Source organism: Paramacrobiotus metropolitanus, unplaced genomic scaffold, assembly GCF_019649055.1.
Source record: "Paramacrobiotus metropolitanus isolate TYO unplaced genomic scaffold, Prichtersi_v1.0 Parri_scaffold0000001, whole genome shotgun sequence".
NCBI classification, from domain to species: domain Eukaryota; kingdom Metazoa; phylum Tardigrada; class Eutardigrada; order Parachela; family Macrobiotidae; genus Paramacrobiotus; species Paramacrobiotus metropolitanus.
In genome coordinates, this window is record NW_026570221.1 from 487,098 (window position 1) to 509,123 (window position 22,026).

Consider the following 22,026-nt stretch of genomic DNA (forward strand, 5'->3'; position numbering starts at 1 on the left):
TTCGCTGGATTTTTGCATCCATCGTGGCTACAGCTCTGCCAACGGGACTACACCGTTGTGCAAAAAGTACGAAATGAGTACGATAACGGAAAAACCATTGTCCAGGTTTGCTTTGCTTAGAAGAGCGGCGCCCTATCGGTGATCTTGCTAAAGACTTGAACTTGAATTCCATCGTAGGGAATTTTAATTTTATCTGTTCCTGCAAAAGCAACATTTTTGTATGCCCTATGATGGTTCTCTGTATTGGCATCCAGGCAAAATCGCAAAATCTTCGTAAACCATTTAAACTTCATGGACACGCTGATTTTACTCGAATATGTGTACTCACCGCAGTCAGCGGCAAAAACGAGAAGGGAAATGAGCAGTACGGTGTCCCGATAACGGTCCATTTTACGGAAAAGGCAACGGAACTGATGCATATATTTATAATGTTGACACGGATTTGGTAAGCTAAGTACACGCTATTGTATGTTTATATACAGCGGCAAGGCGAACGCAACACGGTGATGTAGGCTTGAAATGTTGGAGACGCCAGAGGCTGAGTATGACGGCGCGTTCGTGTCGGTAGCAGTCCTCAGTCTTTTGTTAAAGAGCAGATTAGTTCTGCATCCTGATTACGATGCAGAACCGTGATTTGTGGTGGTCGTTGCTGATGATGCGGTATTTTAGTTCCTGTAACAGCACGTTTCTGCTGGGTACTGATCCAATTCTGGCAAGCTGGCAGTACAAGTCACAGTGTCGTTAGCAACGGATGTTTTCAGCAGCATAACAATAAACAAACATCCGTATAGCACATCTACGTATACAGCAATTAACGAGCCGGTATGTTTTGCCCCGCAAGCAAAAGCGGCCATGTTCGATTGCGGCACCTCGTTTGACGTGGAGCGCAATGCACAGTGCAGGTCAAAGGAAGCGACGACGAAGGGACGGCCTCTGACATGGAAGTGGTGAGAATATGGACCGCGGACGAGGCGGTCCATATCTCACGGTTCCTGGAAACAGTTGGCAGTTGTTCCCGTAAACTCCAAATGAAATCTTTAAACGGAAGCAAGGCAGACTTAAAGAAAATTTTTTTCATGTAGTCAAAATTTGGTTTGTCTGTAGTAAATTTGCGAGTAGCGCGAAGGGCGCGTTTACTTGATTGCTTTATCTTGCTTCCAGGAGCAGAAGTTCCCAATACGATTTACTCGGGTACTCAGCTTAGAGATGCAGTATGTGTGTCGAGCCGACAAGCCTCCGGTTGATGATGTACAAATAGTAAGTTTTTGGCAAAACCGATTAAAATTAATCCAGCTTTAAAGCGTCCATGGAAATCGTACCGGTATCTGCGTATAAAGGCATCTGCATATGAGCAAGAGTATTTGCACATAAAATTAGGTAATTTAGCCGTAAAGGCATATAAAAATATTTTGTACAACATTCGTTTTTCGCAGCATATTATCGCTAAAAGAACAATCAAATGGTTTTGTGCAAGTATTGAAACGATGGTCTTAAAGCGTCAACTGGAACTGCTTCTTCAGTGTTTCAAGGAAGCAAACGACTGTCTAGGTTGGGAAAGGGAGCAGGGTCACAAAGCAGCTATGATTACGATTATCAGAATCGAGAAACACCAGTTTACCGTGCGTAGCCTTAACTTATTAGAACGTCGCCCCGTAAGAACGGAAGAAGAAACCAAACTGAAATCAGATTTTGAAACAGAATGCGCAGCTTCTGATGATGTGTCTAGTCATCTACGGCCATGGCAAGCTGGTCGGAGAAGGTGGTTACACATAGCAAACCGCTTAGACAACATTCAACCGCTTTAAGACTTGTACCAAAAATTAATTTGCATGCGTACGGCGCGCGTGACGCACAAATAACATTTTCCGATAGATGGCACAAGAACGGCTTTACGTTTTTGCATAAGATGTCTTGTTATAGTTATAGAGTCTTGTTATAGTCTTTACTATAACTAGACTGGTTAGCTGGTCTAATTTTATGACTACTCAGAAAGGTGATAACACTGTTAGCTGCAGTTATTTTTTTTAATGCAGGAGAATGTGTTTAAAAGAGAGCGACGGAAATCTTTAGGTTACGAGCTCTCCGATAGTGCAAAGGATAGGGTGACCAGCGGACGAAAGCGGAAAAAGCGACTTCCTACTAGAAAATGCGGTTTGCCGTTGCCATTGGAAGTGCTGAAGGAGGTCTTCCTTTCAATGGACAATATCGATCAACAACGCTGTCGGCGCACCTGTCAGTTGTGGGAAGCCATGCTTACGTCGGAAAATGTGCGCAAAGTGCTCAATGTGTCCCCTGCTTCGCATTATGATTATCACCTATACAACTGCATTCTCAAGCACATCACGCCCGCGACCCGTACCATCTGCATCCCGGATCCGGAAAATCACGAGGACTGCTGGGACCGCGACGATCTGATTAAAGCCGACGAACTGACCGGTTTGGTAAAGAGGTCTTAGACGACGCCGGACTGCGCATTGACCGTTCAATCCTGAATGAGCGATGGGTGACGATCAGGTCAAATGAATTGCCGTTGAGCCTTGTTTTCACGGAGATGGCAGCGATGTGCTCCCGATTGGCGTCTTGATGTGACCGCGTAATCCTGACCGAACGAGCTCTGTTCTGAGCCCCGCGACGAAGTCTCAGTGGCATTTTTCATACCATTAGCAGTCTTTGTGCCGCAACATGTGAGCGAAGCTCAGATTTGAGATATGTTCGAGGATAATCTGCGCTGCATCGGCGAGCGAGAGTCAGGTGATGACTCTGATCTACAAAGGACGCTCCAAAAGTAAGTTTCCCTATTTTGCCTCCCTGCCATTTGAAGCAATAGACATGTGATATATTTTTTGTTGTATAAGCAATTATGTAAATTAATTAGAGAAATAAGAATCAAAAGATTCAATGAAGAAATGGGAAAACGAAAAACAGAATAGCAACACCACTTATACATTAATTTCCACGAGTTTTTTCGAAGCTCGTTCTTTTTATTACCACTTCCGTCCCTGTTATAATTTCGACAGCAAATTTAAAGTAGCAGCTACAAATACTGTTCTTAATATTACTGCAATATCAGAATGGTTTGAAAAATTTACGGAGGAGAGCAAACATTTTTTTTCTCCACGACGCCGGAATCCCCCTTTTCAGCCTTCTTGCTGATATGAATCCAAAAGTTCTTGGCATCAGTAAAAAGGAAATTTCATGCGCAGTCATGCGCCTCTTGGACACAAATAACTTCAAGTTGTACCGACAACAATAATGTTTTACAAGAAATTTTCGATTTTTTACCGTCTGGCACCTTGAGCAGCTCTGTGGTTTTTCCACCTAGTCACCAAGAGTTTTTACTTTTCTGGAAAAGCATTGCAAAGAAGTTATTTTATTTCGTACTTGAAATTAGGACAGAAAAGAATTCCTAATCTAATGATATTTGGTGCTTTCCGAAAATTGAGCAGGAAGACTGAGAAAAATAACAAAACTGTCGGGGTAAAACCCGTGGCAAAGTGCCGAAAACCTTGAACGGCTTTCTCGGCAGTTCTTCTCCATTTGATTGTAGTTAGGTAGAGTTATATTTATTTTGGTTCGTTAATGAAGGACGTTTCTAAAAATATGGTTTATAAGAACTGAAAGCGTTCGAGCCGGGAGATACAAAATAGGGAAACTTACTTTTGGAGCGTCCTTTGTAGCTGGTTTCGCTGACAACTATCCTTGTTTTTTCTCAGCTGATAACCCGCATCCAATTGATATGCAGCACATTGCCCACTGCATAACGAAGTTGATTAACAGCAAGACGAGAGCGTCGGCTGTGAAGGAGGTAACGTGCGAGTGACGTCCATTTGAGTCTACTGTCTACCTATGTTGATTTGAGGACAGTCCGTGGCGTAAAGTATAATAATAATATTATGTTAACCAAAGCGACTTTGCAGATTCTGAGGGATTATCAAACCTGCAATCCCCGTCCTTCGTCACATTATCGAAAGTCCAAGTGGATCTTGTACAATCTTCCTAGCGCAGAGGTTAACAAGCTGAACAAATTGTGCTTGTACGCCTTGTGGCGCGAAATGGAGAACTGGTCGGATTCGTATTCATCCTCAGACGGAAACACCAGCGACAGCTCAGCGTCCGACGACTAGGAAGTGACTGAGTTCTCCAGACACGACTGATAACCGAAGAGCTACGCCCCTTTTTCAACACCATAAAAACTGCTGCAGCCTGTTTCTGCTTTTTACTGTTAATTTTCTGTATACTCACTAACACGAAAACGCAAGTGAACCCGGAATTTTCGCTTTTCTGAAAATACCATAACAAGTCGAAATTGTTGTGATCTGCGTACACGGAAGACCGGCTGTTCCGCATTGCACCCGGTTCAGCTCCTGATGTTCGTTTCTTTTTTATACACAGCGGATGATGATAAAAGGTAAGGTAATGGAAAAGAAGGTTATCCTTCGGAATTTATGACCGGAATTCGGAGTTTTTGTGTAATAAACAGTAATAATTTTTGTAAACTTTCGCATTGCCCGGAAATTTTATTACCTCGTGAGCAATATATAAAAAAAAATAAAATTAACGTGAGAAATATGAGAAAAACAGAAGTTACAGAATCATTGTTGATCATGGCCAGATACCAAGGCAGTACTCCCGTACTAAGGATCCGCGCAGTACTCTTGTTAGAAAAAAGGAAACTCAAAAGGTCAAAGATTTTGGCAAATTAAACCTGGCTCTAATTGATTGTGCTTACCTAAATAAAACCGCAGCAAAATCAAAAGCTATTGCTATTCACAACTTATTCCGGTAAAATCAAAGTGTTCAGACACTTGTGAGTTGCAAAAATACGAGTAGAAGCACGGTTGTTCTACTGTATTGGCAAGGATCTAAGCAGACATGCAACGTACTTAAGGATCCTTAAAATCGGAAACGTCGCGCGCACCAGCTGGCGCAGGCTCTTTCAGGATGTTTGAATCCATTTTTGAACGTAGTACCACAAGACGTGCAGGCACAACTTGTTCAGCTGGCGTACGTCGACGCTGCCCGCAGCGTTCCCCGCCCCTGTTACTCCGCGGTTGTGTTCCGAGGAACGCGGATCAGATTGCTGGAACCTTCTAAGAATCTGCAAGTCAACAGAAGGCACTGTATTAGGAAAACAAAAAACAACTATCAGGAAGAAAGGTCAAAATAGTCTTGCGTTATTTAACAGTCGGTCGAATGTTAAATTATTGTACTCTATGCATTTATAACTTTTCAAATGAGTAGAAATAAAATAGTTAAATTCGCCGACAGAGGTTGGCAGGCTAATCAGATAAAAAAATTAATTTTAATTCAACAAGCCATTTTTATAAAATTTCCTTGTATTTTAAGGGAAAATCGTAACTCAGCTTTCAGTAAATTAGTTTTATTTCGATTGGATTTAATATTTAAAAATATTCATGTATTTCATTTTATTTTGTTTATTAAAATTAATTTTCAAATTTATTTTATTTTAGTAAATTTACTCCCGGTTTATGTTACTACTGGATCAGGAAGCACCGCAAATAACCATAACGTTCACAGTCGATACATGTCTCTATTGGCTCGTAACTGTAATTCTACAGTGTTTAAAAGCCTTTAAATCAAATGTTATCCACAAAATGAGACCGAATTTGCTTTGTAACAAAACCACGACGCGGTTTGAAAAGCCACATTATTTCAGTGCAAGGTCACAACAAAAGGTGCGCTTGTGATACAGTACCGATTGGACGTGCAGTGCGTTCTTAAGAGTGATAGCGCCAGGGGCTAGACATTGCGCAACCCGCTCCATATCTAACGCCGGTCCGCCACAGCATAGCTGCTGCTCAAACATATTCCAAATCTGTGCTTCGTCCGCATTTCGGAGCTTGAAGACCACAAACGGAATACGAAATTCCAGTATCGTAGCACTCCCGTTGTTGTACTGCAAGGAATGATCTTTCCAGATTAAACGGTCACAGCAGGTCGCCAGCCGGCAATGCAACGCGGCCATCGAGGAAAACAACTCCTTCAGTGCCAACGGTTCGTTGATCGTCAGTGAACGTTGGTGCACAATCACACGCTCAATACGAATGCCAGTATTGTCTGTAACCCGTTTAATCAAGTTCAGCGCTTCATGGACCTCACTCAAGCCTTCCCGATGGTCGCAGAATACGCCGGTGTCGTGAATGCAGACGGTGCGCGTTGCCCGAGTAATGTGCCTGAAGAGGCAGCTGTACACCTGTACACTGCGTAATTACCGTTCCATTTCTTCACTAGCCGCGGTGAGAAGGCTCGATCGATAAAAGAAGCCCGAACATCTTTACACAGTTCCGCCGACGTGAGAAGTTGTTCCCACAGTTGACAAGTGCGTCGGCAGCGCTGTCGATCGATGGTGTCCAGTGATAAAAAGACCTCTTTCAAGATTTCAATGGGAAACGCCAGAGCGAGCCCCGCCTCGTCGCACCGCTTTTTCCGCTTTGGTTCACCCGCATCGTCCTCCGGATTTCGAGAACCATCGAAACGACATTGGTCGGTACGCACAAAGTTCCTTCTCGTCTCATGGAAAAATTTCATCTGTGGTAAGAAAAACCGAAAAACGTCACCATCGAATTTAAATTTCAAGAATAAGATTCACAGGCTACCGGAGCCGCTATCGACAGTGTATACAAAATAACATATGGTCGATTAGATCTCTTTTAGCCATTGCCATTAACCTTGACTTCCCGGCAGCCAACTTACGATGGTGGCAGAGTGGACTGGACCCCAGTCTGGCAGTTGCAAATAGTGCATCTTCCGGCTAAGAATGCAGGAAAATCGCAACTGGAATGTACGCTCAATCTCATGGAGTAATTCCGCGGCCAAGGAACGATGCAAGGTCCAATAGCCACTCGGTACACTGCACGTCCGCATAACAAAGTGCCCCGGTGCAAGAGACTTTTCTTCGAGTTGTTCCGGCGTGGGGATCGATCGGATCTGTCGGTCGGGAAGTAGTTCGCTAGTACGCTGTCCTGCCACGGTCACCTCCACCAACGCATAGTCCAACAGGTCCGCGAAAGAATCAATTAACACCGTTCCGGGGTACCATTTCCAGGAATAGCTATAGAAAGAATAGCTATAGCTATAGTTGAGAATAGCTACGGGACGGAAAGAATAGCTATAGTTGTGTGCATAAGAGCTCGCGCAATGGGCATGGCTCCTGCGGGTCTCTTCCGTTTTTCGCGTTTTTTCCAACCGTCCTACCGCAAGAACGCGCAAGAATATGAAATCGTTTTTGCTATAAAAAATATTTGGATCGTCGTTTTTCACAATTAAAACCATGCAGATTTGAAAAACAGACGATCCTTTTAAGGCCAGGTGTCCGAAAGCCAAATTTTGACTGGTCAAGGGGAAGAAGTCGGAGTCTTTTGGTTAACAGACAATATCGCGAGCATTTTACGCTGGATTTTCACCAAAATTTGCAAAAAGCATTCATATTAGTTAGTCGTTGTATTGAGATGCTTATGACATCATTTCTCTTGAAATGAAATTTATAAGGAATTTTTTTTCGAAGTGTCCACACTTGGCTGAATAACCCTCTGTACAAGTGCTGGGCGCTGAGAGCAAACGCGACCTGGTACATAATACTTACATGGTACCAAATTCGGTTATATGGTAACGAATGTCTGCTTTCGCTGAATTCGAAACACATTTTCTGTTTAACTGATGTATGTGCCGGTACTTTGAACTTGCGGCTCATTGTAAGCATTTGGGTTAAATACGCAACAATACGGTATAAGGAGAAAACCGTTCCACTCCACCCGCTTCCCTGGACTACTGCCTTCACCCGAACAGCGTAACGTTCTGGCTGACGTGGCGCTTATCTGTACATACCAAGTCAGATTTACCCACATATACTGCCGTAACATCACACTTTAGCGGGCGACAGCGGCAATACAGGGAAATGGTTGGAGTAAAATTTTCTTCCCATCTAATTATCAGAGTATTGGTGCGGTAAGATGTTCCAGCGGGCACCTCCTCATTTTTATTAGTACTTCCTTAAACCATCCCGTTACATCTTCGTATAACAATTTTTACTTCCTTATACCATCCCTTTACTTCCTTATGTAGTTCAGTTCTTCCTTCCTTCCTTCCTTCCTTCCTTCAGTTTTTACTTCCTTGTATGACGTCATTTCGTACTTCCGTAACGTACAGACAGACAGACAGTTTTTAATTTCGTCTGAATTAGAGGACCTTCGCTGCGCTCCGGTCGATCATAAAACATAACACATAATTCATAAGCATAATCATAAATATAACTCATGAATATAATGTTGTTCATAGAATATACTCATAAATTCCCGTCTCCGCCATCTCCGGATTATGTATTTCCCGCAATTGAGACATGGTTTTAAAAACATAATGTATACCCTAACCCTGCACTTGACGGAAATTTGTACAGTGCAGCCACGCACACTTGTACGAGCGCATTCAACACTCACATACGCAGATATGCAGCTTGTGCGTGTTAGAACGTGAATCGGCTGAACATTTATCCGGGTGCTAATAAACCCTGTGAATTTGGATTTGGCAATTGGTATTGGAAATTGGTACTGGTAATGGTATTGGGTAATGGGAATCTACATAATTGTTGGGAATGGTATTTCGTAATGGGAATGGGAAAACGATTGATAAAATTGCGCAGGCGAAGATTGTTCCTAGTTCCTTGCATAAAATGTATTTAAAAATTAATATTAATTTTATGCTCATCATTTTATTTTGGTTTTACCCGTTTCCTAGTGTAACCTTTTATTACGGCTCTGGGAAATTGAAATTGGAATCTCTTGGCATGCCACTATGTAGCCAACAGGAATTAAGGGGATGGGGTGGAAGTCCTTGTTGGGATGCTAATCACTGCTTCCGTAAACAGTTCATGAGTCAGAATTATTGGAGAACCATTTTTAAAGGCTAGTGAGATACCCAAAACTCAAAAGGTATGCATTACGGTATAATGCAGTTACTTTACATTCCTTAAATTTGCGCTCCGTTTTTGCATAACAGCAAATCATTACAGACATAAAACATTAGAATAATTATCAGTACAAGTTATGACGAAAAATCAGCAAAAGTATGGACAATCCGCGTCATTCACTGATCTCCAACTGGTGTGACATCATGAATCGTCAACTGGCCTAATGTATGCCGCAAACGATTAAAAAAGGTCCTGACGGAACGGCGCGCCTGAGATTTATCAGTTTGACACCCTTTTAAAGTTTTTAGGCAGCCTTCCAACTTCGAACGGTGCAACGCTAGCAGCATCACTTTATTTAATTTGAACACATCCAAACAGTGCAAATGGTACCGTTGATCAGTCAATTAATCGCTTCTGCTTTTTATGCTAACAGACCAGTTACGGACCAGCGGTACAAAAAAGGGCGAAGAACAAGCTCAAACGAAAGATGAAACACGGCTCTACTATAATTACAACCGACTTTGTTAGTTAACCATCCAGCATTCCAAAAGCGACGGTATCAGCAGAGAAGTCGTATTTACTTCATCTATTACGTTGAAGCGGAAGTCCCTGAACTATTCAGCAACCTACATGTTCATGTTACATAATTATCCCATCATCGAACACGATTTTTTCGCCGACATTTGCCGGTACCGCAGCAGTATAATTGGCACCTTTTGTCGAAACCGTAACATTCCCGATGCATATCGGCGTATTTTGACGGAAGACTTCCAGATTAACACGATACACGGTCAACTCGTTCAGGTGAACTTCCCCTGAAACGCGTTTCGCGTTGTCCCTGAAGTACAATTCGTGCGCTTCAATCACCTCATCATAAGCTAGTATTACCGAAATTGGTGCTGTACTGTTAGTGCCATTCATCCTCTCCCGCACCCACTCACGATGGCTCCTGAGAACGTCATCCAATCGGCGTGCTTTGACATCGGGACGCTCAGTCGACCAAAACGTTGCCCCCCACATTTCCGACGTAAAGTTAGCGGTTGTGGTACAATTATACGGGAAAACAGCTTCCATTTTCCGTTCCCTTTCCAGTCTTTCCATTTCGTCATCTTCAACGAACTCGTTTTCGCCTAACAACTTTTCAACGGCTCCTGCAACGAGCGTTTTAGTGAAACTGTTGTAATCCTTAGCGGACATAAACACGTGATTTTGCCCGGCTGAGAGCCGTTCCGCAACGAAGTTAACAATCGTGTTGTTGGGAAGATGGGTTGTATCGATGCACAGTAGAGTCGAACGAACGCTCGAGTCTATTGCGAAAGCAACAAATAAACGCGATGCAACAATCCCACTATCGTCCCACATCGTATCGTTGTACGTGGCGTCCTTGGGACAGGCAATGCGCACGGAGGCCGTCGGGTCCCAGTTGGTCAGGAACTGCCAAGCACTGGTTGTGGTCGTTGGGGTGGAGTCATTGGTTGAGTAGCCTACCAGCATCCATTTAAAGTCGAACGGAGGCAACTTGGCTTGCACACGGAGGTACATGAGCCAGGAAGCTTGGTCTCGTGCAAAACCGGTAAAAGCCCATTCATCCTCCACCCGAGTGATTGTTACTGAACCTAACAGACAGTTTGTATTTGGCTCAACGGTCACGGAAGCGGACACCAGAGCAGATGACAAGAGTCTCGGGGCAGATGCATAGAAGAGCGGCGTCCTATCCGATGGATTGCTAAAGACTTGAATTTGGACTCTATCGTATGGAATTTTAATTGTATTTGTTCCTGCAATTACAACATTGTTATATGCCTGTAAATTATAATGACATTGACGCACAGAATCGTAAAGCCTTGCTAAACCATTGAGAATAAATAACACTCTTGACACTGCTGCTGATAGCCTACTGCGCTGTCTGTAATGCGCCAGTTTAATAACTACTGACGATGATTACTGTATACGTATATGCTGATTTTACATGAACATCTGCATTGCACTCACCGCAATCACCCGTATAAACCAGCAGGGAAATGAGTAGTACTTTGTCCAGAAAACGGCCCATTTTACGGAAAAGACAATGGAACAGATGCACTGTTTTTACAATGCTGACACCGGTCCAGTAAACTAACGAAACGACGTCGTGTTTTTATATTCCACGATACTGCACCACGATACTGTATCGTAATGCCGTCTTTTAACGATGCAGACGCTGAAGGCATAATGACGGCGCGTATGTATCGGTAACAGTGTAAAGTCTTTTATTAAAAGCAGATTAGTTCTAGATCCTGATTACGATGCATAAACCGATAAATGTGATATTATGATATATTGTGCTTCAAGGGTTTTGTGGTGGTCGTTGTTGATTCATGATAAATTTAGTTCCGTAAAAGCACTTTTCTGTCGGGCAGTGAATCCGATTCTGGCAGGCTGGCAGTACGAGTCATCGTGTCGTTCCCAACGGCTGTTTTCCAAAGCACAACAGTTAACTTTTTATCCATATCACACTTCTTTGAACATCTAACGAACTGACATGTTTTGCACCGCAAGCAAAAAGCAATTAAGCTCGATTCCGGCTTCGCTGCTGTTAATGTATTGACTATGATCGTAATTAGTAGTATTACGGGGACTTCCTGGATGTAAAGTAATCTGGAACGATATAACAAACCACCGGGAGGTATGCGATACGCACCCTTGATGAAGTTCCGCATTCCCATTTTACGTCTTCACCCGGGCGCATTTCGATGCAGTGCACATTGTGGACCTGTTTGGAAAGCATCCGCACTGCGAGACGCTAGCGTTAAACGTGGAGCGCATTGCAACGTGCACTTTCAGGGAAGCGACAGCGGAGAGAACTTAAAGAAGGCCAGGGAAGCGATGAATGTCCAGACCGCGCCACGGTAGACGTGACCACGACCACGAAGGCTCACCGAACACCGGCACAACCCCCGTGTGATGCGCTAGGTGGATAACTGTCGATCGGATGATTTGCTTTTTCACTTTCATTCCTGAGTTTTCGCTTTTCTGTAGTTATCATAACAATCCGAATCTGTTAAAATCTATACGGATTGTTCCTCCTGCTTGATTTCGTTTGATTCTTTTCGTTGATTCTTTATCTCTTTCCTGCAGATGCGACCACAGCATGCCCGATTGCAATTTTTACTGTTTTGATTATCTGCAATAGTTTTAAACATAGCATTCAGAAACATTTAAAAATAAAGTAAACGGTATTAAGACTTTCCGGACGCGGAACGTTCGACCGTACTTGGACGTTATGGACAACACATTTCACGCTGTACTATAACGCGGGCGGTTATGCCGGCGCTCTAGTGGGTTGGCGTGATGACCGTACCACGATGTTGTGTCGGCTGTTGATGGAAATGTCGGCACTGCCATCCCACATAATTTCACTTGGCCGGAATGGTAGATCGATGGGGAAACAACGATAACGGTTGCAGTAACGAGGTGATTGTTCGGTTCGTACGAAACGATTGTTGTTACGATCATAACGGTACACAAAGCCGGTGCGATTCGCATATCGCCATGTGTTATCGTCAGAAGGGTATCTGATCCACTGGGATCTGCTGAACTTTTCAAAACGCCAAGATTGGAAATAGTGGGGACAAGACGGTACACATGGGCACAGGAAACGAGCAGTACTTATGCCGGCGTTCTAGTGAGCTGGCGTGTTGACCGTACCACGGTGTTGTGTCGGCTGTTGATGGAAATGTCGGTACTGCCAGGCGTGAGCTCAGCAGTGAATCGGAAGTGGGTTTACATTGTCAAGGACGAGCGGGATGATGTGTGCATCCTTCCGAGGAGTCAACCAAAGCAACGTCGTTTTCAGGCATTTAATCAACAAGCGTACAAGCAGGACAAGCAGTTACAAGCTAAAACAAGCGGGGCAAGCATCCATTCTAGTCTTTCTCTAATGAAAAGTCTGTTCCATTCTCTTAGACATTTATCCGATAAAAGTGTAGAGAAAAAGAAGGATAAATCACTCAGTTACACGGTGAAAACAACAACCAATGAACAGTAAAGAAAACCAACAACACTGTAAACAAGGCGGTCCTTTGATTACTCTCGTTACAGTATTTCAATGCCAAGACGCTGAAGCAAAAACTCAGAAGAGCGCCCTTCCTCAGTAGCAACCTTTATTCGTGCGCTCAGTTCGCGCAAAAACTTCATACAAGCTGGGACACCGATACAGAAAGTCTGAAAATCTAAAAGAACAAATGTGCTACTCTTTTGTTAGATAGTCGTATTTCCGACGCTCTTCATCTTCTGCTGTCCTGGCTGCTTTTCCTGCTGTGGTGTTGCTGCTAATTCTCAGGGCAACTGTGTCCGCGCATGTTACGTCCCGGGTAAGTCGTACTTCGTTTCTCCATGGCGTCTTGGATGTACAGTATGTACTTGCTTTCTAAGGTCAATGGGTTTCTCTTGTGTGTTGTGTCAGTTTTACAAGGTCAGGCTTCATATGCTGTAAGTACTTGACACTTAAAAAATATTTCATTATTCATTAAGTCAATCCATTAGGAGCTGTTGCAAAAGTTCCGACGTTCCGTAGTTGGTTTGCAGGGCATTAACTTTCTGCTGCTATGCGTTCTTTTGCTCTGTATATCTGTGAAATACTATCGCAAATGAGGAGAAGGAAGTGATGCCAATTAGTTTCTAGCCTATGAAATGCGAGCCAATAACAGGCGACCGCGACCTAATTTCATATAGGCTGCATACGAAAAATACGTTCTTTGCGGCATATAGGGGGACAAACAAGTCTACTCGGCCCGGTTCCCTGTACTGATGCCTTCACCCGCCTGGAGTGTGACGTTACGGCAATACATACGGTTAAATCAGGCGCGGTACATAAGCGCCATGTATAGCCACAACGTAAAACACCAGCCGGCTGACATTAGAAGTACAAGGGACTGGTTCGGCTAGGCTCATTTTTCCCCCTATATTTGCGGATTTTTGTAGCGACTGCTGTTTTTTTGTGCGTGATGCTACTGAACTTGTGATTTTGGCTGGACTTTATTTCTCAATATGTACAAGGCGAGCTTCGCTCAACAAATATCATCAAATGAAGAATTTGTCCCAATTAACATGAGAAGGGACCGTGCACAAAACACTCATAGCGTTACCACGCATAATCTCCAAACTTAAACGTTGAAACAAAAAACAAGTAGAGCGACTCTCACCTGTCCTTAAAAACAACTTCTTACCGATCTCCTTTAACGTTACAATGCCGGTCTCACACCAAGTCCCAAAAGTCTCACATGCAAAAGCGACAAAATTACAGCGGTCAGTAAGCGACTTATATTTTCCAATCTTCTCCCGGCAAGCCAGTTCGGCGGCAGCGCCAGCACACTTTGAGGGCGCATCAATGTATGAATCCGCCATCGTGTCTCTGCAAGTAACGTCCCATACTAAGGGCTGTCCGCGGTACCACTTCCAACGCGTAGCTCCATCCGGACGTTTTCCGTTTTCGCGCAAAAAGTCAATGGGCTCCGGGTATGACTCAATGCCGGCATTACACAGCGCTCGCAATATGATATCGTTAATGCCGTTATGACGTTCCCTTCTCCCGATGCATTTCTTACACGCTAACCCATGGTATCCGTTTTCCGCAACCTCTTTACCACATCTCGCACACGAATGCTGCTCCACGATCTTAGCGCCAAGCCACAGGCCAACAGAAATGCGGAAAGTCTGATCGTCCAGGAAGTTGCCGAATACTTTCGCGGGAAGGGCGTTAAGCCAGGCCCCGGCGTACTTTGTGCTAACTGCTCTCAGACGTGCTTCGGCTCTTTTATCGTCACCAACATTATTCCACAAAACGTCGACGTCCTTTTGTATTACCGCGTTATCCCATACGAATTGGTGAACACGTGCCAGATCCAACGGCAATTCTTCACATTCAGACTCCAACTTCCAATTTTCGCACGCATCGTTGACCAACTGTTCGCTGTTGCCGTTGAAAATTCGAAATGTTAACTGGCGAGTCGAATGCATGGAAGCCAAAAAGGCCGAAGGAGCCAATGCTTTCGCACGCCGCACACCCAAACCTCCTTTGGCAACAGGGAGCATTGCCTGTGTGTACACAAGTCCGTCCAACTTGGTATTAGTGATTTCTTCTAGAGCATCTTTAACGTGTCTATCGAAATCATCCAACAGCTCCGGCGCTTTCCAGCACGGACTGCAACGCAGCGTATACATGAGCTTCGGAATGGACAGGCAGTTCCGCAAGAGGTAGAATCCGTGGTGGGCGTTAAGTAATTTCAAGCGCTCTGTAAAAATTTTCAAAGAGGCAGTTTTCTGTTGCAGTGAGTGTTTCATAGCCTCATTAGTTAATGGTGCACCAAGAAACGTAACCGTTTCAGGCTGCAAAACAATCGCACCGGGAGCAATTGAGTGCAGCCTGTTCTTGGCCACCTCGCGTTCTGCAGCACTTCCACCAATTAGTAGCATCTCGCACTTCGCAGGGTTCAGTTGGAGTCCAGCGGCGCTGCTGGCGGCGATGATTGCTGTTAGATCGTCTGCCACTTCTTCCACTGTGCCTCCCAAAGCACCGTCATCCAGGAAAAACACCCTCAGTTTTGATGACAAACTAATGCAGAAAAGCAGAGGGACGAGGCAGAAAAGCAGTGGTCCTAACGGATCGCCTTGTTGGATCCCCGTGGCGGACGCTACGTTCTCGTCACTGCCGCTGCATGACAGCACGGACGACGCCCCATAAGCACTCAAAACGAACGGATAATACTCTGGAAAATGTTCTAGAACAGACTGTAACATAACATCACGACGGACAGTGTTAAAAGCATTTCGGAAGTCGATTTTAAACAGGACTCGTAGGCCAACAATCCCTTCGGAAATGAAACTTCTGACGGCGTGTACGGCTCCCTCTGCTCCCCCGCGTGTACCACATCCAACTTGGACGGGAGTAAACAGTTCCATCGCTTTCTTTCCACACCGCTTAGCAACAATCTTAGCTGCCAGTCTTCGTAGAACGTTACCCACAGCAATAGGCCGAACGCCGCCATCCTTCTTTGACAGGGCAGTCAGGTTTGCGCCAAACAGAGCAGGTCTTAGCTCCTCCGGTAACTTACCAGCCACGATAAAATTAACTAACTTGCAGAGTGCAATACGTAACGGAGACTCTACGGCATCTTTACAGCTCAGCATATCTTTGATGTGCTGGGGACGTAAGCCATCCAGACCTCCTGCAGAGCCGCTGGGAAAGCTAAACACGGCACTGATAACTTCAGCGGTTGTAACAGGAGTAAATGCTGGTATGTCGATGGCGCTAGGTGAGGGGAAAACAGTGTCGATAGGAGCATCGGGATGCTTTGAGTGCAGAACAGACAAAACTTGAGCGTCTATCTTCAAAACACTTTCTTCCGACGCCAAGCGAGCAACTGCTTTGTGAACAGAGCACTCGTTAATATACGATTCAACCATACGGCGTAGGTGCTCTGCATCATCTGTCGACTGGTTACCGCCACGGGTACGGCTTGCGGGGGTGCTGCAAGGGGAGGACCTAACTCCGCTTTCAAAATCAAGTAGCTGACGTCGAAAACGTCCGGTTAGAGTTTCTTTCTTCTTCGACGAAACCTCTCCATCAGTAGCGAAACACTGTGAGGCGAACAGGAGCAGGGAAGTCCAGTTGACAATGGTGGGTTCCTTCACACATTGCTCAATAGCTCTAGCAAAGGTTTCTGCTGCTAGTGCACGGGCTGCTCTTGGGATTCCTTTGTTAATTTTCCCCGTGCTCCTCGCCTTTTTAAGTAAATTTATGACGGTCTCGGAAGATGACTGTGAAGGGACGCCAGCAGATTGCGAGGAGGAGGGGCCGGTGGAGGCAATCGGGACATGCTCCAGCGTAGAGGACAAAGTTTTCGGGCAGGCATTTTTGTGGTTCCCCCATCCACGTAATTCCTTGCCACATCCCGAACACGTAAACGGCTGCGAGGGCATAAGATGGCTGCAAACGAAAGTACAAGGGCAGAAACAAAGTTCTATCGAACAGAAGATGTCGACCCAGAACCGAGGAAACGACGTACCCAAATTACCTGGGGTTCATTCAACATTCCCCCCAAGTAAATTTGTCGGAAGCCCGAGCAGAATCACAGGAACCAGCATGAAAACTTTCCAAATATTCCAGAGATATCAATGTTTTATGATATTATAATAATGATATATCAATGATTAATAGTTTATCACTGAACAGTTTATCACTGAACAGATTTTGGCTTATTCGCTTTAATGATTGGTTTTCTGAACGGCAAGTTATCTAACCTTCATTTTATAAGAATTTGCATTGAATTTTTACAGATCGGCGGCGTAAGTGGAGGTTTTCAAACGAATAGTTAAAAAACATATTTATTTCCGATGAAGCAATAGTCAACAAAAAATTAAAACTTAATTTTTATTTCAAGCCGAACGCGTACACGGTTTAAGAACAGCTAAATGAACAAGAGCTCATTAAACATTTCCACTCTCTCTATGGTGCCCAAAACAGAGGCGGCGTTGCCGCGTTGTATCTCAAGAGACAGTCGCTATCGAAGAAATTCGTGAGAGCGGACTTCTCCTGAATGGGTCCGTAAACGCTTTATTATACGCAAACGCAAAACGCAAAAACGCAAAGAATTATTTCAAACGTCGTAAACGCAAAAAAATATTTACTGCAACCAACTAATATCCCATGTCGCAGTTCATAACTTCATTTTACGTTGTACACATAACGCTGACTTGCATAATTGCTGTAGCAGATGTTTAATAGATGCAAATTGCAATGCGATGCAGGAAATAGTCAACAGTGCTGAAAAAGCAAACTTGGCCTAGTAATGCACAAGTACCTTAAGAGTTAAGAGCAATACTCTAATATTATTCTTGAGAAATTTCACCGACGGGCCACTGGTAGCTGTGCAGGCTGTAGCTTTATGTGTGCTCATGTTATGTCTAAGTCATTGGCGGCGCAATCAGTCAGTGCTATCTTGAGATGAGCAGTTCGATAATTCATGCCTACCGCTGATTATGTCGGACCGTGAAACTTAATGCATATCGATTACTGGAATCTAATTCCACCAAATTTTCATATTACGGACGTGGTGTGCTGCCACAGCGAAACATGCGAAGAAGATGCCAGTTGGGCCCGCGCTCAAGCTCTGACTCAGACTCTGACCGCTCAAACTCTGACTCTGACTACTCAAAGTCTGACTCTGACTGTCCAAACTCTGACTCTGCCTCTGAATACAAAGTCTCACTCTGACCTAAGAATAACCTAAGAAACTTAAGAAACCTAAGAAACCTAATCACCTAAAAATAACCTGAGAATAACCTAAGAAACCGAAGAATAACCTAAGAAACCTTAAAAACCTAAGGAAAACGTAAAAAACCTAAGAAACCTTCAGAATCAGAGTCAGACTTTAAGTGGTCAGAGTCAGACTTTGAGTAGTCAGAGTCAGAGTTTGAGTGGTCAGAATCAGAGTCAGAGTTGGAGTCTAGGCCTGCCAGTTGCCAACTCATATACACATAGCCCATAGGTATGCAAACCTGTATAGTATTAGCCAATTCTTATACGCGTGTGCATTATGCATTGTTGCTTTATTATCACGCAGAGACACAGCATTCTGTTATCAGTCATTGCAGATTCTTTTGATATAATTATTGTTATTACTTAGGCAAAAGCCAGATAAGCCAGAATGTATCTGTACGAGCTGCAAAAGGTTGAAAGATCTCTGTACGCCTGGAATGCCGTGGATGTGGAGATTGGCGGTCTCCTTCAATACGGCCACGTCATTGGCCTGGAAGAAACTGACGGAACAACGCCGCGTTTGATCGTCGACTTCGGCTGTCCGACCCAGGATGCAGTGCTAGTGGAAGAAGGGGCGATCTTCGACAGCTCTTTGCGCCCTACCTCCAAGAAACGCCCGCCCACGGGAGCGCAGGTGGAAGTGCTGATGTTCGAGAGCAAAAATGGTCCCTGGAAATGGTATCCGGGCAAGATCTTGATTAAGTCCTTCCTCAACTTGGAAAAGACAGCGCTGGTGGAAGTGGAAATCAACGGCTATCGTCAGCGCGAACTTCTTCCCGACCAACAAATCCGCCGATCACTGTCGCAGAATAAACTACAGCGAAAGCGCCTGCAACCAGGACACTTCGTCATGCGGACGTGTCGTGTGCCTAACGGGTACTGGACGTTGGACCGGTCTGTAGCAGATGCATTGTGCCGTAAGGTGGAAAAAAGATTTCATCTGCACTCTACGCGCGTCCTTTAGCCAGGAGATGCAATACGTGCGGCGGTGCGATGAGCCTCCAATGGATAATGCGGATGTGGTAAGGTCCCCTACGAGACCAGTTTCACATCCCGAAATCGTTGTTGTTTTGGTAGTGCATGGGGTCGTCTCTTATCGAACGTTAGTTATACTGTATTCTGCGTAAACCGGCAAGAAAAAACCGGAAACTGTGTTTCACAAAAAAATATAGAAAAATATTTTTACAAAATTTTTTTCTTAAATTTGTGTTGTTTGCTCTACATAATTATCCGTAAGCTCTAACTAAAACTGTGTTCTATTCTTTTTTATTTTAGGCAAAACTTTTCGAAAGGCAGAAAGGGAAATGCGTACGTTCTCATTACGACGGGGAGTCGGAGAGCGAACGAAAGCGCAAAAAGCGGCAAACTACAGGTAATTGCGGTTTAGCACTGCCAGTCGAAATCTTGAAAGAGATCTTCCTCTCACTGCACACCGTCGATCAACAGCGCTGCAGACGCACTTGTCAACTGTGGGATGCCGTGCTGACATCGGGAGACGAGTGGAGAAAATTCGTGCGAGTACAGATAGAGGCAGAGGACGATTATGCCATTCATCCATACATTGGGTATAACTGCCTTTTCAAGAACATCACGCCCGCTACGCGAACCATTTGCCAGCAAGATCCGGAATGGGGTCTAGACTGCGAGGACCGCGACGATTGGATTAAGGTTAACGAAGCCATGAACTTGATTAAAAAAATCTTGGACGATGGTGGCATACGCATCGACCGACTTATCCTGCACAAACGCGAGATGTTGACTGACTTAACCGAACTGCCGCTGAAAACGCTTTTCGCCGAGACGGCAGCACTGTTTTCCACACTGGCATCCTGCTGTGACTGTTTAATTTTGAAGCAACACCGCCTGATTTATCAGTGTACGAATGATAACTTCTGGGAATTCCGTATTCCATTGGCTGTCATGAATCCCGGCAGTGTAGAGGAAGCGCTAATCTGGGATGTGTGTGAGAAGCATCTGTGCTGTGTTGGACCAAAAATAGAGCTGTACGAAAGGCATCGGTGTCATCCGCCGGTCGACAGGCAGCGTATGGCCCACTGCCTAACGAATCTGATTAACAGCCGAGAGAGGGCGTCGACAGTGAAGAAGGTGCTACATGCACTCGTACTGTACATAGACCTCCTCTACAGTGCTCTCCGCAAACCCGCGCATGAGTTCCACTATTTTGCTCTTTCTAATGGCATTCCGGTTAGCTGAAATGATTTTGCAGATTCTGAAGGATTGCCAAACCTGCGATCCGCGTTCCTCTGCTCATTACCGGAATTCCAAATGGATTCTGTATAATATGGCTAACGTGGACGTCAACAAGCTGAACAAATTGTGTCTGCTTGGCCTGTGGCGCGAAATGGCGTTCTGGTCGGAAGCACCTGCCGATGAGGGCGTCAGCGACAGCTCAGATTCCGACGACTAGGGCAGAAAATGGCGCATTATTACTGGAATATTTGATTTTTTTGGGAAAAAAATTATTGTTCAGGCGTCGTGCTTATACTGACGATTACTTCTATAGTTAGTACTTTTCAAAGATAACTGATTGATTAATTGACCTTCATTCGTCACAGTCAATGCTGCGTGTGATACTAATATTGCCGCGGTAGCACCATCTGCAACGAGGTTAAATGCCCGTTGGCAAAGTTTAAGAAACCGGTGAAGTTATAGTTTCAAAAACGGCCGCGCTTCGCTTCCGCGTTTCCTGTGGTCTCAAGTCATAAACCAAGCAAAAGAACATACATATAATCACACGTAACATAAACGTTCAATTTTCCGTTGAATCTTTGATCAGCACACACGGTGAGAACAAGACAGTAGGGCTTCGTTTAGCTGACATTGGTACAGCAACGAATTTCAGTAAAGAATTATAATTGCTCGTAGCTTCCTATTCTCGGCCACCTGTCACAACAGTCACGCACTTGAAGAATTTTGCAGCGTTACTTGGTGCGCTCGGATTTTGAATTTTATGTTGCGAAGATTACGTAATTTTAAGCGCTGAATTCAAAACACTAACGACTTTCACTTTGTTGAGTTTCAATTTTCCGGCCTGTTGCGCTCGGTGCCTCTAACAAAATAATTCAAGTTGGACTCTTGCAACTCAAACAGTCTGATAAATTACCGCGCACTCCGATAAGGCGATAACAAGCATTCCGTAAGCATGTGGCGAAGAGCACTGTAACACAAAATTTATTCATGTTTACTGTATGTTTACCGATGTAAATGCCGACAGTCTTCCTGGGCCGGGAGTACTGGATATTAGCAGCGAGTCTGATTCCGACTGAATGTGTTTCTGAAAGGGCGAAAGGTTATGTTCCTTCGACAGTTGTGTAATTTCAAGCAATTCAGTTGTTGACATGCAGTGAATAGTGAATGCTGTTATTACTTTTATGCGATATTTGATTCTAAACTAATACTAATTTCCAAATACTGGATTTACTTTACTTGTTCGAAAGTTATTAGCCCATGCCAATAAAACACATTTGAAATATAACAGCCCCCCGAAATACAAGCCCATGCCCGTGATTAAAGCCCTTCCGCAGGGCCTTCCAACTTTGAAGCCCAGAGCTTAAAATTCGATTTTTACGGTATGCAGTATTTTGATTTTAATGATTTTACTTATATTTCGCTCTACGCATATATTGCTCACTGATAACCGGCACCATCCTCTTGTGACGCGCTATACAGGAAACTGTCGATGAGATGGTTTGCTTTATCATTTTCATCCCTGATTTTCTGCCGTTATCGCTCAGCTTATCAGAACAATTCGAAATCACTGAAATCCATATTCACGAAAGACCAA

The 22,026-nt window shown here is 44.3% G+C and overlaps 3 protein-coding genes across 4 annotated transcripts; 1 reads left to right on the top strand and 2 right to left on the bottom strand.

The window, feature by feature from the left end:
* Positions 1-9,278: 9,278 nt before the first annotated feature.
* On the bottom strand, positions 9,279-11,131 carry LOC129602820 (uncharacterized). The gene is made up of 2 exons (XM_055501987.1): positions 10,916-11,131; positions 9,279-10,701 (listed from the first exon to the last, which is right to left on the bottom strand). Exons 1-2 carry the CDS (start codon positions 10,974-10,976, stop codon positions 9,563-9,565), a joined length of 1,200 nt encoding a protein of 399 aa, XP_055357962.1. The 5' UTR covers positions 10,977-11,131; the 3' UTR covers positions 9,279-9,562.
* A 2,451-nt stretch (positions 11,132-13,582) lies between these two features.
* Positions 13,583-17,782, bottom strand: LOC129590060 (uncharacterized). Its single transcript, XM_055485074.1, has 2 exons — positions 14,050-17,782; positions 13,583-13,587 (listed from the first exon to the last, which is right to left on the bottom strand). Exons 1-2 carry the CDS (start codon positions 16,880-16,882, stop codon positions 13,583-13,585), a joined length of 2,838 nt encoding a protein of 945 aa, XP_055341049.1. The 5' UTR covers positions 16,883-17,782.
* Positions 17,783-18,373: 591 nt separating this feature from the next.
* On the top strand, positions 18,374-20,830 carry LOC129580616 (uncharacterized). 2 transcript variants are annotated; one of them, XM_055471221.1, is made up of 4 exons: positions 18,374-18,450; positions 18,589-19,243; positions 19,497-20,327; positions 20,449-20,830. In XM_055471221.1, the coding sequence occupies exons 2-4, from the start codon at positions 19,127-19,129 to the stop codon at positions 20,647-20,649; spliced, it is 1,149 nt and encodes a 382-aa protein (XP_055327196.1). In that variant the 5' UTR covers positions 18,374-18,450; positions 18,589-19,126; the 3' UTR covers positions 20,650-20,830. The 2 variants fall into 2 exon arrangements, with proteins under 2 accessions (XP_055327196.1, XP_055327205.1); XM_055471230.1 differs by lacking the exon at positions 18,374-18,450 and having other exon boundaries at positions 18,480-19,243.
* Positions 20,831-22,026: the final 1,196 nt, after the last annotated feature.